The 16913-nt window shown below is 43.1% G+C and overlaps 1 protein-coding gene across 3 annotated transcripts in view; it reads left to right on the top strand.

Moving 5' to 3' along the window:
* The window catches only part of LOC118775240 (fibroblast growth factor 13), a 101899-nt gene that overhangs the window by 66720 nt on the left and 18266 nt on the right, over nucleotides 1–16913 (top strand). For 2 of the 3 annotated variants that reach the window (XM_036525057.1, XM_036525056.1), the window contains exon 4: nucleotides 12470–12580. In XM_036525057.1, the coding sequence (XP_036380950.1) occupies nucleotides 12470–12580 (111 nt within the window). Of the gene's footprint in view, nucleotides 1–8683; nucleotides 9372–12469; nucleotides 12581–16913 lie in introns of those variants that run through there. The other variant, XM_036525058.1, reaches the window with a different exon arrangement.

Here is a 16913-nt window from a genome sequence, read left to right as displayed (position 1 = left end):
TTCAGCAAACTGAAGACTTGACTTTTTTCGGTCTGTGATATGACTCATCGTTTTATAATGAGCAGCCGAGAAGAAACTGGACCTCTGTCAACTGCTCTCCTGGATGTGACAGCAGTCTTTGTCATGAGCTGTGCTCTTTCAAAGTTAGAACTGAGACTGACAAGCCTATCATAGAATAAATAGCTTTGTGGTAAAAAATAAACACACAAAGAGATCAGACTGGATGTTTAAACACCTGGTGATAAAAATAGCCTATTCCTCTGGTGAGTTGCAGAGCTTTAATTTCTTCAGCTTCAGTTACCCTGTTCGCCTGAGGATGCTGCGGGGAACGGATGAAAAAAAAAATGCCAGAGTCATACTGAAGGCCTCTGGCTCAGGCTTCTCTCAGCACTTTGGAATTATGGGAGATGGCCTTAACTTCCCTATTCCAAAGTAGCAGGTGTTGTAATGTTCGACCGCCCAAGTTCCTCCCGATCTAGTGCATTTCTTGTATTCATTGTCATGAACGGAATAGTGGGATTGTAGAGTCACTACAGTGGTAGTGTCACGTGATGGGGAAATGCTCTTGAACCTGCATGTAAGTTACATCACCTTAACCGCTAAAATATTTGTATAAATGGCTTATACTTGACAACACATTACACTTCATATCGGTGTCTGCCAAGCTAATACAGACTGTAAAAGAATGTGCAAATTCTTAGGTGTTCATGAAAGCCTGAGGATTATAAAATCAGCAGAAACACTACAATGAGTATCATTCAAGCAGTGACCTTTGGATTACATAACTCTATTATGGATCAAAGTCATCTGCAGCATTGTGCTTATCGTTCTATGTTCAACCGCACCTCCACCTAGTGGTCATAGTTGGAAGTATCACAGAAGTGCACATCATTAGTCTTGGTGGTGATGTCATTCTTCCCTAGACCAAAGACGGTGGTAAGGCTGTGTGTTTTTTGATACAGTGTTGTTCAGTGTCCAGACAGTGTCTTGTGTCTGAGTCATCTAAGTTCCCCCCTCTGTCATAGTGACGATATATTCTCATGCAGTCAATCTCTAGGACGACTGCAGTGAAACGATTCACTAGTGCCCCCACTAGTGCCACTGCAGTGCATGTAATCACCTTTACATAAGAAACTAGAATGTTTACAGTGCTACACAGCCTTCTACAGACATGTTCTGTACAGTAACCTAATAAAGGGTTTGGGAAAATAAGAGTTCTCAAGGGAAATGGGGACAATGCACCTCCTCTTACCCTGTTTGTGGCTCATCTCAATATCACCCCCCCTCTTCCACAGCCACACATACCTGTCATTGCCAGGTGTCAGTCAGTCACACCTGCAGCCTGGCCGCTCTGCTGGAACACCCTCTGGGAGTCTACCTGATTCGAGCTGACCACCATAAAAAGCTACTTCGCCTGCCAGAAACAGAACCCAACTGTGTTTGATGGTCTGCTCGCCTCATTGCAATGAATAACAAGCAGAGCAAGTACCCTGGCAGAGCTGGGAAGGAGCCAGTTATGAAGACAGGAGTGTCCCGGAGCGCTGTTTCCGTGCCTGTCTCTTTTCCTGTCCTTCGACCCACCCTTCGACCGCAGAAGAGATCACGCATCAGGGTGGTAGTGGAGAGTGAAAAAGCCTGTGGCTGTACCAAGGGCCCGTATAGCCATTTTGGGCATCCGAAAAGTATTTACAGATTTTGCACCAGTCATGAGGTGTTACATTTTCCAGCTGGCTACTCACTGAAAACAAATGTTGATGGTTTATTTCAACCCTCAAGTGGAAGAAGCCAGTGATTTGGTGTGTCTGAAAAGGATGCCTCTTCTGGTATGGCTTGGTTGTACTTCCCCTAATTTGTGAATTTCCTTACAGTAAATCCATAAGGAAATTCACAGATAAGGGGAGATGAATTTCCTTACAATAAATCCTTACAGTAAACCTCTGAGCATTGAACAGTGAATTCTGCTCATGTGTACACTGCCTTCAACCACAGCAATATTGGTTTGACACTCCTGCTTCTCTCAGTGTTACCTTTGTGATATGAAGATCTCCCATGATTTTCTTTCACTGTAATCTGCAAGCTTTTTTTGGGTCACGGTTGAGCGGACAGGACTGAAAGAAGTTTGATGTTTTCTCCAAAATGGCTTCGATGTCCTTCAGCCTTTTCTCCATCCCTGTGAATCCAGACCACAGACGGAGCTCCAGAGACTGCAACGCTCTGTCCTGCTCCAGCTTTAATGTGTGGCCTAGCTTCTGGGCCGCTGCAGTAATTATACTCCAAGGTCTCAAGCTGAAGTCAGCGCCCGGAACCTGACTACTCTGGAGACATGACCTGACTGGATCTCAGGTCTCGTGAAGTGCCCAAGTGATTCCGTTCGCTTAATTGGTGTTAGCTGCTGGGAGAGCAAGTTAAGAGGGGCACACTGTATGCTGTTAGGAAGTGTTGTGGATTTTTGAGTGGGGGGAGATTGAGGCACAGTATCTGAAACCACATTCAAGTAAAAAAGGGTAAAGAAATAACCCTATACAGCAGAAGGCAACCTTACAAAATTGTGACATGTCTAGATGTATTTTCTCCTTCATAGAGGATTACCAACTTGTCATTTTTCTTTTTTTAGAGTACAGCTCTGGTAAAACATACAGGCACGTCTGAAGAAACAGTCCGTCTCATTTCTGCATAGCCTCAAATTATCTGAAACACACATATGGTAAAAAAGGAAACCTACATACAGGAGCTGCCAATACAGGTCTAGGAGCAGAAAGCCTCATGGCAGAATTAGAATTCTAGGTTGAGTGATGGAATGAGACAGAAGGCCAGGATTCTGAAAACAGGCCACTGGAGATCCACCCCACCCTGTGAGAAGCTGTTCTGGGGAGGCATGTGTTCTGTCTAGCTTTAAAATGTTAGGAAGCTAGGATCCTGCCCTTAGCTATTGCTTGCAGGCTAAGGACAGGATCCAAAAAGAGACAAAGAGGCTCAAGTCCCAGCACTGTGCACCTCAGAGCCCTATGTCTACATTGTGTAGTGAGAGGGGGATACAGATTACGTATGGAGGAAAAGCAGGGAAAAAGACATTGTGGTTTAACAGAGAGTCAGCAAATAAATCCCCCTATCTGCTACATTGCCAGAAGATTAGTATTGCGCATGTTTATTTAGTGTGCAGATTGAGTTGTATTCTGATTTATAAGTGCGTTTTCTGTAATGGCAACAGAACGGTGCAGCTGAACACAGGGAACAACAGCAAGTGTACACATTCATCTTACATGATTCAGCCATCAACATAAATCAGCACCTTATCATCCTTCATTTAAGCAAATTAGTCTCATTAGTAAGTAAAACTACTCCTTATGATATTCTACTACTTTCTTGTCAGTTGCCAAATTAAAATGTTGAGTCTTGTACAAATGTTGTGGGTAGTGTGAGACGTACAAAGTAGAGGATTTTTAAAGCCAGGAGAACTGTAATGAAATCGATTTTAGATCAAGGCAGCCAACTTGACATTTCAGGGACAGTTCTTAACCTTCGGCTGAACGGAACTATTTAGAACCAAAGTAACAAAGACGGCAACACCAGGCTTTCATGGGGAAAGCGCGGGTTGCAGTTGCAGATGTGAATAACTTGCTCCATCTAGCGTTCAGTGCGAGACATTTTTACTTTATTCAATTGTTTTAGCTTTTTTAGTCTGTCGAAGATGTTTAGTAGTCAAATTGTAGCATATATTAGCTAGTTTAATCTTCTGTGCTGATTATATTCATTTTCTCCGAATAGATTTCAAGGTAGCCCTTCAATGCCAAGCAGGTTCCTGGGCAAGATGGTCTGTCGTACTTAAAAAGGAAAATGTAAGGGAAAACGTAGCATCCAATTAGCTTGTTCCCCACGCCCCTTCACGTAAATGCTGTCAGGTTTCAGTGTCATGTAATCATACAGAAAGTTGATGGAGAGAGTGCATATTCGCGCTGTTGTAACTGAAAGCTCATTCAAGTATGCCATTTAAGTAAACCTGTCATAATACCCCATACTTAAATTAGTTACCACTGCCTTTTCAGCAAGGGGGTACTGCACATTCCTCATGCTGTGTCGCTATAATGATGCAGGCGTTCGAAAACATTAATAATTAAGCTTGCATAAGTGTTCAAGGCAGCAGAGTGCATTGTTTAAACGTCGCTCTAATGTCCGTTGTCATATCCGTTGATGCACGTAGATGCTTTCTACTCGAAAGTGAGGAGCCCGGCATAACTGGTTTACTCGGTGCATTAGAGGATCGTCTTACAATCATTTTTTGTAATCCGAGAGTAAAGTCATCCTGACCCTCGGCTTGGGCAACATGTACATTTTCATTGCGTGTGCCTGACTTTTTGCCTAGCGCATAGCACCGTTTAGAAAATGCTCTATCAGTGTTTGCCGGATCAACAATGCCTCCCAATGAATCATTAATGAACATTTTAAAAGTCATAATGGCCTGTCACTAATGCCCATTAATGATCTCGGATCACCACTCCAGCGGATTTGATGGATTTTCGTCGGTACCTTTGAGAATTCTTTAAATATGGCTTAAACTTTGTATTATCTTCTCCCTTTCACTGCACGCGTCTTAGGGCTGCGAACACGTTCTCCAGACTTTTTGGTTCTACATTACATCTACATCTACATACAGGAACATGGCTTTTCCTTTGAGGAGATCAACGTCAGGTATGCTGTCTTTTTTTCATTTTAAGGGGATAATTTACAATATAACAGAAAAAGCCTTTTGTCTTGCGGGCCTCTGACGCAGACTACAACGATTTCATCTGAAATTATGAAAATGCTTGGATTTAAGATTTATAAAATCGGTCATTAAGTTTCTGTCAACCGATTGTTTTTAATCGAGTCCTTCTAACTCCACATCGATAGAACGACGCCCCAATGATCTGTCCGTGGTCCTGAAGTTTGAAATGATTTAAGGTCCCGTTTAAGCTTTGAATGAAATTATGTAATTTGCTTTCTTTGAACAGATTTTTGTTTTCGTGTGAGACTCAGATTTGCCATTTACTGTGTAATGTTTGTATCTTACTGGCGGCTTTAGGTACATATTTCTGAAGAAGTGTTATAGTGCTGAACATTTTGACTTTTAATTGTGGTCTAAAGGCCGCAGTCAGAAGAATGTTGTAAATGAGCTTCTAGAGTTATCCTAGCGATGTTCTCGTGAGTTACGGCATATTGCTCAAGAACTTTAGTCGCATTTTTCCTAGAAAAACAAGTAATTAGGTAGGAATTAGGCTTCACTAAAAAAAAGGACGCACCGGCGTGCAACGTTCTGTTTCCCGAATGTCATGTTCCTTTGTCAGTTTTGTAACATTGTCGATTTTATTCCTATCATATTTTTAAAAGAAAATAGTAATTACTGAAGCTTTACTTTATAGCCGTAATTTAGTTTGGGTTTGTCTCTTAAACAGAGCAATGTTCAATGTCATTAAGACCATGATACATTTACATTTACATTTACATACAGCGTGTCATTTATGAATCTCGGGTTTAGCGAAATGTAATGCACGATGTAAAACCTTATTCTCTCCGTTTAAAAGGCATTTAATTGTATTGATTTACTTGAGGTTGAATGAAAATTTACTGCGGTATATCACCGTGGTAGAGGTGTGTCACAGAGGTAAGAATTTTCTCATTCTGCGTCATTCGCTTGTAGCTGTAGGTGGCACTATTGGGGAGAATTTGCTCATATCACCTGTGATGCATGGATATAAAGAACGTGCAAGCAGAGTCGATCACCTGGAAATCGCTTTATATTACCCCTATACCTAGTAAATAACTGTACATAGTTGTATACTACAGATAGAAAAAACATGGAGTGTATTGTATGGGGCAGACGTCTTGATAGAACACTTTGCGTTGCCACCCTGAGTTTTGTCAATCTTCGTAGTGCATAACCGTATTGTCCAGTTTACGATACCGATCATAATTTCAGAGTTGCGGTCGGCTTCCTGCGTACAGTTTGAAGACTGCGCGATTCTATCAGAGGTCGATTATATCGTCGGTCATCTCCGACAGGCCATTAATTGGATGTGTCGTCTGTTGTGCATCTGAGACAGCAGTCTTCGTCTTTTGTGCGAGGAGCTGGATGGGCGTTAGCTGCGAGTTTGCAAAACAAACGCTCGACATTCGAGCAGCGCTGTTGCCGTCTGCTTGTGGTGCTACACATGTGGTACCTCATTACAATGTACGATCACAATCACGTAGCGTTCCTGCATCCCTGCGGCAACAATAACGGATTTCTTACGATGGCCTCTCATGTATGATAACTGCAACCCAGTAATTAATTACGGATCAAATTCAAATGTGTTGTTTCTATGTTTCCAACTGTTTTTTAGAGACACATTGTAAACCATAAAAGAACCACACATATTTTAATCATATTAGATAAGAGCTGGTGAGAAATATGTAAATTGGGTGTGCTTTTAGCACAGTGCTTTTGACATGAGGTTGCGTGCATATCAGCAGCTACAAAACAGTGATATATTTCAAACTCACCGGTGCTAGTGAATGGCATTTGCTCCCGCCAAAAAATGTCTTCTAAAACCTACCTTATAAAACCTAAACAGAACAGGATCGTCCTTCCGCACCTGTACTAAATGTGTAATCTTATTACACCCGAAGGTAAGGCCGCCATTGACCAAACATCGATGTCTCAAAAGGGACGTCAGTCTTAGGTAAGTATTTAGCTACAGCAGAAGAACGGAAAGAACAGGTGAACAAGTGAGTTTAATCAGAAAAGTTAGTCCATTCCTAGGAAATTACCTGGTACACTATAACCCCCCCCCCCCCCCCCCCCAATATAGACAATATTGTTTGATGCATTGTAAATGACATTCTCATTGGTGTTTCGTGGTTAACTGACGTTCCATGGCTTTTTACTTGGATAAGCGGTTACATTCACATCAGTTGCACTCCTGTGCAACATGCTTCAGATTTGCTCAGTTTGAGAAAAGTTGTTGGAAATCAGTACTTTAGAATCCATGTGCAATGTGTTCATAATGGTGTGCGTCCTCTTCCGCCTAGTATTTCATCATCATCATCAGTATGTTATTGTTATTGTTACTATCAGTAGTAGTAAGAGTAGTAGTGGCGGTAGTACTATTTTAGAATACTGTTTTAGCTGCATCTACAGGTTTTTCTCAGGTATGGTAAAACCATTTTTGTATGTTGACAATTGTTACATTCCTCATCAGTATTACACTTAGTGGAGAATGTGTAGAAGTAATGAATATATTGTACATATACTGTATTTTCATGCCCCAACTTAAAAAAAAATGTGTGGACTTGTTTGCAACAAAATTAGGATCTCATGTTCTTCACCCCATAGGAGGAAGTGAACTTTTCTATGAATAAATTATCTATCTATCTATCTATCTATTTATTTATCTATCTATCTGTTTATCCGTCCGCATGTGTCTGTCTCGCCTGCATGCTTAAGCAAATTGCGCCCACTGGGCAAAGAGCGCGTCTTAAAAATGAAGGAAAGGGTAAGCGTCTCCAGCTGTCTCATGTTAATCAGTATCTGGCGCAGGGTGTTAGAGTGTGAAATATTGAACACACGTAATTTCGCCTACGTGTTTAACAGAGAATGATTTTCAACTGTTGCTTTCCAGGTTTTGGTACGCGGCGTTCGGGTTAAACTTCGTAGTTCGAGTCCAGTCCGCAGCCGAGCCGTACAGTTGGAACGAACGAGATTGTGGCACAGACGTGACAGTGCTTCAGGTAGCCTACTTGATAACCACGGTCACGTTTGTTTGGGTGTCTGTCACCATCCACCCGAGCACAGAGAGAACGACCGTGAGCAGCTGCTGAATGAGGAGCCACATCTGACCGTCTTTACAGTGCCGCAGCGGGGTCTCCAAGATACGTCTCAAGTGATTTCACAATTTAACTCCGTTTGCGGATGTTCTTCTTCCTTCACGGCATTGCGAACGATTTGGCTTGCTGAAGAAGCGGCGAATCCATTCCCTAGGTTCTCCTCGCGGGAGGATCCGCAGTCGGAGACGTGAATTCTGCATAACGAGATGGGCTGTTTTTTCTAATTGTTTTTCTTATCATCGCTGCGTTTGACATTACGACGGCCTCTTTATTTCTTGGTCTACTAACTGCATCTGAGAAGTTGTCGAATCGGGGTCTGCCGGAGGCTAATGATGCCGTTTTCATAGCGCTCGTACAGCCTCGCCACTCCTACGGTGAGGGGTGTTCATACCGAAGGGTTGTCGAGACCGTGCCTCTCTCCACTGGACCTCGTTCCCGTACCTGAGTGTATCACTAAATTGAATGACTTCTAACTAAAAAACAAAAATGGGAGAAAAGGAAGATCTGCTGCGGCAACTATTTTCAATTTACCTATTAAATTCCTCACATTGATCTTTTTTTCTTCCAGCTTTTTGCTTACCTCTCTCTCCCCCCCTTTTCCCTCCCGTCTCTCCCTCCCCCTCTCCCCCCTCGTACCCTCTCTCATTCTCAGTCTCAAATATTTCCTAAATATTTTTGAACTGCTCTGTTGCGAACGAGGAAAAACATTTACCTATCCACCTGTTAACCGGTGTTTTCCAGTCTGCGAATCAGAAGCCCTTCTCAAACATCTGCGTCTGGTTTCATGTGTGCTGTTGGAGCTTCTGTGGAATGATTCAAAGCCTCTCTCGCTTCTTTTGGGGAAACATGACGGGTTTTAATAGTTGCGTAGCTCAGACAATTTTAGGTGTCCATACATTTGTGAAGTCGACGTTTTTCCTTCGTACAGCATTGCCATAGTTTGCACTGTGTGAATGGGGAAGATGCGTCTAACCGTATTTTGTTGAGGACTGTTTTCCCCACGGAGAGAAAATGCACCGTTGTCGAGATACGCCCAGGAGAGACTCCAATATGACAGTCAACAACCGGAACATGTAAACCGTCGATTCTGTGCTAAATCGTATTGGAAATTACATGACACGTCGGTATTGAGCACACAGAACCCATTTGACTATTATACACAATCGAGACTCTTCCAACAACAATGACTTCGCTACGCATTTGAATACGATCGTGGATTATTGGATTTGATTTTAAAAGTTAAAGTACAGTGTCGGGGTGAACCCCCCACGATCGGTGGGTGGGTGGAGGAGACAGAATTTTCTTCTGGAACTTGTACCATTAGCCAGCCGCCAAACTGGCAATGGCCGCAGCGATCGCCAGCTCCCTCATTCGGCAGAAAAGGCAGGCGAGGGAGCGGGAGAAGTCGAATGCCTGCCGCTGCGTAAGCAGTCCGAATAAAGGAAAAGGAACCTGCGAGAAACCCAGCAGGTTAAGCGTGTTCTCGAGGGTGAAACTCTTCGGTTCCAAGAAGCGGAGAAGAAGGCGACCAGGTCTGGTGCTGTCTGTGCCTCTGACTCGCATCATAAAACAATTATCATTAGTGTTATTTCTTTTTTTTTATCATTCGCCATTGTCGTAATCATTAGCATCATTTGTTGAAATTTCGACTGTGAATTTAAGGAAGGCAAATGAAAATATAATAATAACAACAACACAAAAATAATCATTATAATATTAGGGAACATACCTTTCCCCCTACTGCATTCTTAAGACACAATATAATAGCTGTACAATTTCATTATAACATGTAAATTATATTTTCACTTAAACATTTTCAAATATTGTGTTGAAAAAATAAATATTTATGACTGTGTACGAATACCTTGGAGTATTGCAGAGCTCCAGGTGGTATTTGTTAAATCTGATACAGTAATGTCACAACCAACTTTAATAACAAGCCATACATGTTTGGTGAACACTGAAAACCTATTCACTGTTTGCTACATGTCACACCAACACTTGGCTGGAAGGTGGTCACATCCTGAGTTTCCTAACCAGGCTGCACCCCACCACCAGGATGTGATATTTAGTTCAATTACCCAGCTGCCTTTGGGTTTAAACCCTGAAAGGGCTCATTGAGGCTGTTGACTCTCACAGTTGGAACATGGTGTCACACAGAATCAGACAGGATCCTCTTCAGGTTCATGGATTTGCCTTCATTCTGTCTGAGCTGCTACTGAGTAGCACAGTCTTCTGTTCTTTGGGCAATTAGCTGTGTTTCCAAATGAGGCAGAATTTAGAACTATATGAAGCAAAAAAAAAGGAATTCTATGTGCCCCGTCAAACAATTGAAAACAATGACAGATGTTAAAATGTGATTACATTGTCCGAGATTGTCCGAGTAATGACGCAATTAATACTGCTACTACTAATATTAATCATCATCACCATCAACAACAACAATATCATTCCAATAAGAACTTATTAAAATTGGCATTTTTCATAATGAACACAGTAGTTTACCCTGAGCAGCATTTCAGAGATTTGGCCCTGGACGATAGTGTTGTGTCTTGTACATGAGGATGATGGAGGATTGAGAGGGTGCTTTTCAAAGGAGGAGAATGCAGGACAGATGAACAGTCTCACTGCATCTTAAAACAGAGCTGAGGCCTCCACATTCACTCAGTCCGGTTTCTGTCTCGTTAGCTTACATTTGGTTCATGCAACGATAAACCTCACTGTCATCCCTACATTGCGCATGAGGAAGCTGAAAGGTGCTGCACAGTGGCTGAGTGTGAATCCTCCACCAAGTTTGGAAGGTCATTGTTTTGCAGTGTTTAGGGAGCTGGGTTTTAGGGACTGCAACCGAAAGCATTACAGACTTGCAACCTGAGTAGAGAATTGCTGGAGAGCCCTGCTCACTTGTACTTTGAGACAAATCATTGTGTTGAACCTAACTGCCACCTAAATTAAGACTCAGGAAGAGTGGTGGACACACATCTTCAGTAAATTGTTCAGATGCAATATGTCAAACGTGATCTAGGTAAGTCACCCCTGATCAGTCTCTGCAAAGAGAACAAATAGTGTAGTTAAAATGAAATTTCAGTCATTCCTGTGGATCTCCTAGGCTTTCTGATTCATAAGGACAATCCAGCTGTGAATTCTACTACTTTTTTGTCCGCACTCTGCCCTCATGCAGCCTGGCTCCTCACCCCCAAGACAGGAGGGGGGGAAAATGGAGGTAGAACGTTACGTAACACGCATGTGGCGCTACGGCCCCATGGCGCGGCCACGCCAGTGAGGTGCCTGCGCCTGATTCCTGAGGGGGTGGGGGGTCCCACAACTGCCGTTGTCCGCACAACCTCAGCGTGGCCTTCGCTGGGGAAAAAATGGGTCTGCAATAAATCGCATCAACCACGCCCTCCCCCTTTTTCCCCAGGAGAGGAGAGGCATTGTTGCCACGGTCCTTTGCGTCAGCCCTCGCTCCTTTCGGACACGCGTGTCTGCGTTCTGGTCTTATTGACGGCTCTCGTGGGCCGTGCCCATAATGCCGAACGTAAGGCAGGTGAACAGGGGGCCCCAGGCACAGCTGGCCCCCCAGCAATGAGAGGAGGGGATTGCCAGGGGAGGAGGCATCTTACAATTATGCCCCTGAACAAACACTTATTTAAGCCCATCTCAAATCCATAGGGATTAATACTATTCTTTACACACACACACACACACACACACACACACACACACACGCACACTACGTGCACACACACCCAGACATACTGACTCACTTGCAGAATTTCACACTGCCTCTCAGGTCTCAGGAAAGGATCATTTATATGAATGGCACAGGACATCTAGCAGTTGTTGAGGAGCGCAAACATGGTGTAGGCTGTAGCAGAAAAGAGGTACCTGCAGAAATTGTTCGGCTGCTCTTTCATAATTATGCACATACATCCTTGTTGTTTACAGCAATGGCGAGAGAGCAGCCCTGTGATCTGCCGACGCGCGATTTCAGTTTGCTGTGCTGAGCCGCAGTCCAGCCAGGCTGATTATGGAGAGTAGGCTGGCATTTTGGGGAAGAGGACACATTATCATGCATAACTGTTCATCTGAGCTGTTATAATTGAAATCAAAACCCAAAACTTGAAAAGGGCGAGTCTGCATCCCTCCAGCTTGAAAGGCTTACAATGGAAAGCTTGTGGTGCAGAAAATATTCAAAGCATGTTTATCACCCAGACAACCTTTTCTGAAGGGAAAAACTTGCAAGTGGGGAATATGAAAATAGTGAACCACTATACGGGATGCTGTAGCAGGAGTCTTTAACATCACCCACGTCGTACTGAAAATTGTTTTTCGCAAGAGGTGAAGAAATTGCACAGCAGTGTCTCAAAAAATAACTTGTTCTGTTTCATGCAAGAGAAAGATGTGATTCCAGTGAAAAGTGGTCTGAGCTCATCTCGATATGCATGCATGCCTTAGATTCCCAGTTATGCTGGCGTCACATATTCCTTTCAAACATAAAATCCATCCTTCCGCACTGGCAGGGAGAAAGGAGTGGATTTGTTGTCAGTACTGTGTCTCCGTTGCTGTTCTGCTTTGACACCCTCGCCCACCCTCCTGATCTCACCCTGAACCCCTCCTGTCTCCACAGAGCCCCAGTTAAAGGGAATAGTGACAAAGCTGTACAGTCGGCAGGGGTTCCATCTGCAGCTCCAGGCGGATGGAACCATCGATGGAACGAAGGAGGAGGACAATGGCTACAGTAAGTCTGCTCTACCGCTCTTAGGACAATGGCTACAGTAAGTCTGCTCTACCGCTGTTAGGACAATGGCTGCAGTAAGTCTGCTCTACCGCTCTTAGGACAATGGCTACAGTAAGTCTGCTCTACCGCTCTTAGGACAATGGCTGCAGTAAGTCTGCTCTACCGCTGTTAGGACAATGGCTGCAGTAAGTCTCCTCCATCTGTGTTGGGGCAATTGTCAGGTTAACCTCTCTAAACGGTCAGTCTCTTGACTCCTAAATCAAAAGGGATTAGTATAAAGCCACCTATGATGATTGGTCATTCATTGCATCTCCTCTTCTTTCCCTCGCTTTCTTTCTTTTGCTTTCTCTGTTTCTCTCGTGCTCACGGTCTTCCGTCAGTGCAGTCGCAATTTCTATGTGCTATAGCTGGCAGACAGCCTCTCTCTCTCTCTCTCTCTCACCGTCTCTCTCTCCTTTCTCTATCTCTCTTTCATTTGTGCTGATTGCTCAGCATAGCAGCTCAGCTCCAAATCACTGTCCTGCCTCTTTCCCCCATACCCCTGTGCCAATGAATCCCCACCCACAAGGCTAGTCTCCACACTCTTTCTTTCAAATAACATGAAAACGAGCGGAAAATGAGCAGGTTGCTGCAGACTCCAAGGCATTACAGAAACCAGCAGGGAAAGCTCCTGCATGCTCTGAAAAATATAGGGACACATATAGATTTATCCATTGGGGATTTCATTTGAAACTAATTCACTTAAGAAGAGTTCAGGCAGCATAAAGTGCATTATCCTCTGGAATCATTATTAGCTCTCACCCGAACAGTTTTGACCGTTACCTCCTGTTCCTTCATGTCTGCCAAACAGATAATCATACCATGTGGCCACTCTCTATCTTGTCCATATGCACTGTGTGATGCAGAGCAGTCACTTATATCATAACAAGGATGCTCTAACACCACTTTTCCACTCTAAAGTTGCAACCATGCTGGTATAGGCTGGAGCCAAAGCTGGCCGATTGAGTACAGCAAGATTGCTTTTCCATTGCATTACCGGTGGCAAGAGTTGTAGTGCATTTCATCACACTGAATGCTGGGGTTTGCCTAGATTGAGATGACTGCTAGGACTTTGCCGGCAGGCTGCCTGCAGGCTGAAGTTTGTGAAAAGGACGTCCGTATTATATTCCGTATTATATTATATCTCTGGTTGTTTGCTCTCACCAGAGATGGTGGCATGCTCTGTCCTCTCTTCAGTGTCTCCTCAGCTTTTAGCACAGACACTGATAGAAGCAACATCATTGGCCAACAGCGGTAATGCAGGCAGTCTGGGTGGACATGGGTCAACCCAATGAAAAGAGATATCTGAAAATCCATTTAAACCCGAACAAAGTGAGCCAGCCTGCTACAGAGTGGAAAAGGGTTATTAAGACTCAGAATCCAGTATTCAGTGCCCTGCTAGGCAAGGTACAACTTTAGATCATGATGGCAAAGAATGGGTTCACTTATGTTCCTCTCCCTTGGTGCTAAAATAGGAAGTCGACTCAGTTAAGTGTTAGTGACTAACTGTAATCTAAACAGTCTAACCAGTCATTTTTAATGTTTTAATGTTTTAATTTTTAAATCTGAATCAATTTCAAGTTTCCTTTTCAGAAAAAGAAATGCAGAGGAGACGGGGAAATAAGGTAATAGTTGTTCCAATGATTTGGACAGAAGTCTTTTCAGTATCAACAGAAGACTTCTGTCACTAGGTAACATTAACAAATCTCAGTGAACTCTTTATCTAAGGGCAACACTTTGAGGAACGCATGAGTGAGTCTGACCCTCACTCCTTTGTGACACTGTTGTTACAGATCAAATGACCTTCTCTAATGTAATTTGTAAGGCTAGTCTATGCCAGTAGTGTGCAGGGGCACCAGAACTTGTATGAGGAGTATGCATTTTGTAGAAGCTGGGGGAGAGAGTCAAACTGGAATTGAAGCATGCTCAAAAAAGTTACCCCTGAACTAATAGTATTGTTATAGATAGATTTTATGTATGAAATTAAAGTCGGCTTGGCTGGTGCTGTTCGATTGTAGTGTATTTGACTGCCCTTTAGGGAAATCTGCTGATGAATTGCATTCTCTGTGTTGCCATGGCAGGGCTTGTCTGAACTTGTATTAGCCACGAAGAGGACATGCTCTGTTTTTGATCATTGTTTTGTATTGCTGCAATGTGACACCCCAGGTGACCAAGTGGCGGTGGCTGTGCGTCACCTGGTAGTGTGGTGCGTGTTATGATGGCGCACAGATGAGGCTAATTTAATCAACCCACCAAGGCGAAGCAGACGCAGCGCTCTGGCTCCTGCCAATTAGATGCAATTCAATCAGCCCTGGCAACTGGTTTTGAGTAGCCCAAGTTTCCGGCTGGGGAATCAACTGGCTTCATAATTCCCAGAGCAACTCAGGAGAAAGAAATAGAGAGAGAGAGCGTGTTCCTAGGGCCCTGTCTCTGAGTAAATGGATCCCAGAGGGCCTGCCAAGGTGATTGGTGGAGATAACGCTGTGTGTCTGCAACTCGATGATCTAGCTGGAAAATCAGACAACTCTCTCCGGGTGTGCCTGTGCTCCTGCCATTGGGCTGCAGTTGCAAAGTTTCCACGGCAATGTGGGAGGAGTTGCGTTATGTAACAGCTGGCTTGCCATGTTCGTCTTTTTTTTTTTTTTTTTTCTTTTACATTAAAAAAAAGAAATTAAAAAGAAAATTAAAAAGGCTTGTGAAGATGGGGGGGGGGAAGAAAGTGAGGTTGTTCACACCATTACAAAAATAGCATTGTTAGAAACTGGGCACTCTTGTCTCCATGGCAACGGTAGCACAATCCTGTTCAAGCTCTTAGCGTTCAGTAATGGTGGGTGAGGACCTACTCACACGTGCATACGGTCAGACACACGCACGTATGCACGGGCACTCTCACGGGCAGACATGTGCACACACACACCCATTCATGTTATTCCTGTCAACACTGTGAGATGCATCTGTTGATGCCCATGTAACCTTTTCCTTTGCCTGCCCATCTTTATAAAAATAATGTTATTTAAAGAAGAACAGAAGAAAATATGTGCCACTCGGTATTTTGTAGTGAATGTGTGGGGATGTTATGCAACACCTGAATTTGTGAGAACTGTTTTCAAAAGGTAATGTTTGTTTGGAAAGGAATCTTATCATTACAAGTATGGTTAGAAATATTACTCCATTTCTTTAACTATTGTATGTTTAAAGCCCCTATTATTACTACCTTTTTCAGCCTCATATATGACTGAACAATTAAAATCTCATTTCTAGAATAACTACTTTCCGGTGAAGTGTCTGTATCAGTGTAATTGCAGTTCAATGTCACTTTACTTGTTTAATTCTGCAATTAAAATTTACAGTATATGAGAAATAAGATGATTTTGGAGCTGAGTACTCAAGGATGCAGTTGTGGAGGGGGTGCAGCAGCCGTGCAAGCATGAAAAGCCTATTAGAGAGAGGAAAGGCAGATATGACTGAAATGACTATTATAAAACATTGAATTTTTGCCATTTACATTTGATGGTACTATTAACATGTGTCCATAAAAATCCACTTCCAGTTTCCATCACTAGACTTGACTTAGTCATGTGATTCTCATTAGTGGACCTCTACAACAGCATGGCTCTCACCATTTCCTCTGTTTGGTACTCTATGTGTAAGTCGTGATTGACTGATTTTACTGTTTTTCAAATAAAAGTGGAAGTGGCTGAATTAACAATGGGACTGGCTGTCTCTGTGGAAAAAGGGCACAGATTAGGGCAATTAAATTACAATTTCAGCAAAGTATCTTCATATTTAAATCACCATGGAAGGAACAGATCACCTTCTCTTTTTGAAGAATTTTTTGATAATAGGGGACAATATTCATTTTGGCCTGACATTTATTTTCAAAGTATATTTTCTAAATATAAAATGTAAACAGCCATTTATATATTTTAATCAGCACGAGTGAAAGCCATTGAAGAAAAACACATTTCTTGTTCTGTCCAGTTCGAGCCCTCTCGCCCAGAATGGCCACAGTGGCTCTCCAGCCTCTTCCCCACCCCCTCTTCACTCTTCCAGGACTAATCAGGCAAACAAACACACAGTGATGGGCTCTAATGAATGTCAGTTCGGTGACCATCACTTGAGTTAGGTTCTATCTATTGGTGAAGGGTCTGCAAGGGCTGGCTGCAAACATTCAATCAATGCCTATTGGCTGGGCCTCTCGCTCTGACTCATTTTTAGATTTTAATCTCTGTTAATTTGCTGCGCAGTGGTGCACGCACACGCTATCAGTTGTCATCTTGGTCTTCCAAACAAC

Source organism: Megalops cyprinoides, chromosome 3, assembly GCF_013368585.1.
Source record: "Megalops cyprinoides isolate fMegCyp1 chromosome 3, fMegCyp1.pri, whole genome shotgun sequence".
Taxonomy (NCBI): domain Eukaryota; kingdom Metazoa; phylum Chordata; class Actinopteri; order Elopiformes; family Megalopidae; genus Megalops; species Megalops cyprinoides.
This window is presented reverse-complemented; position numbering and strand designations above follow the sequence as displayed.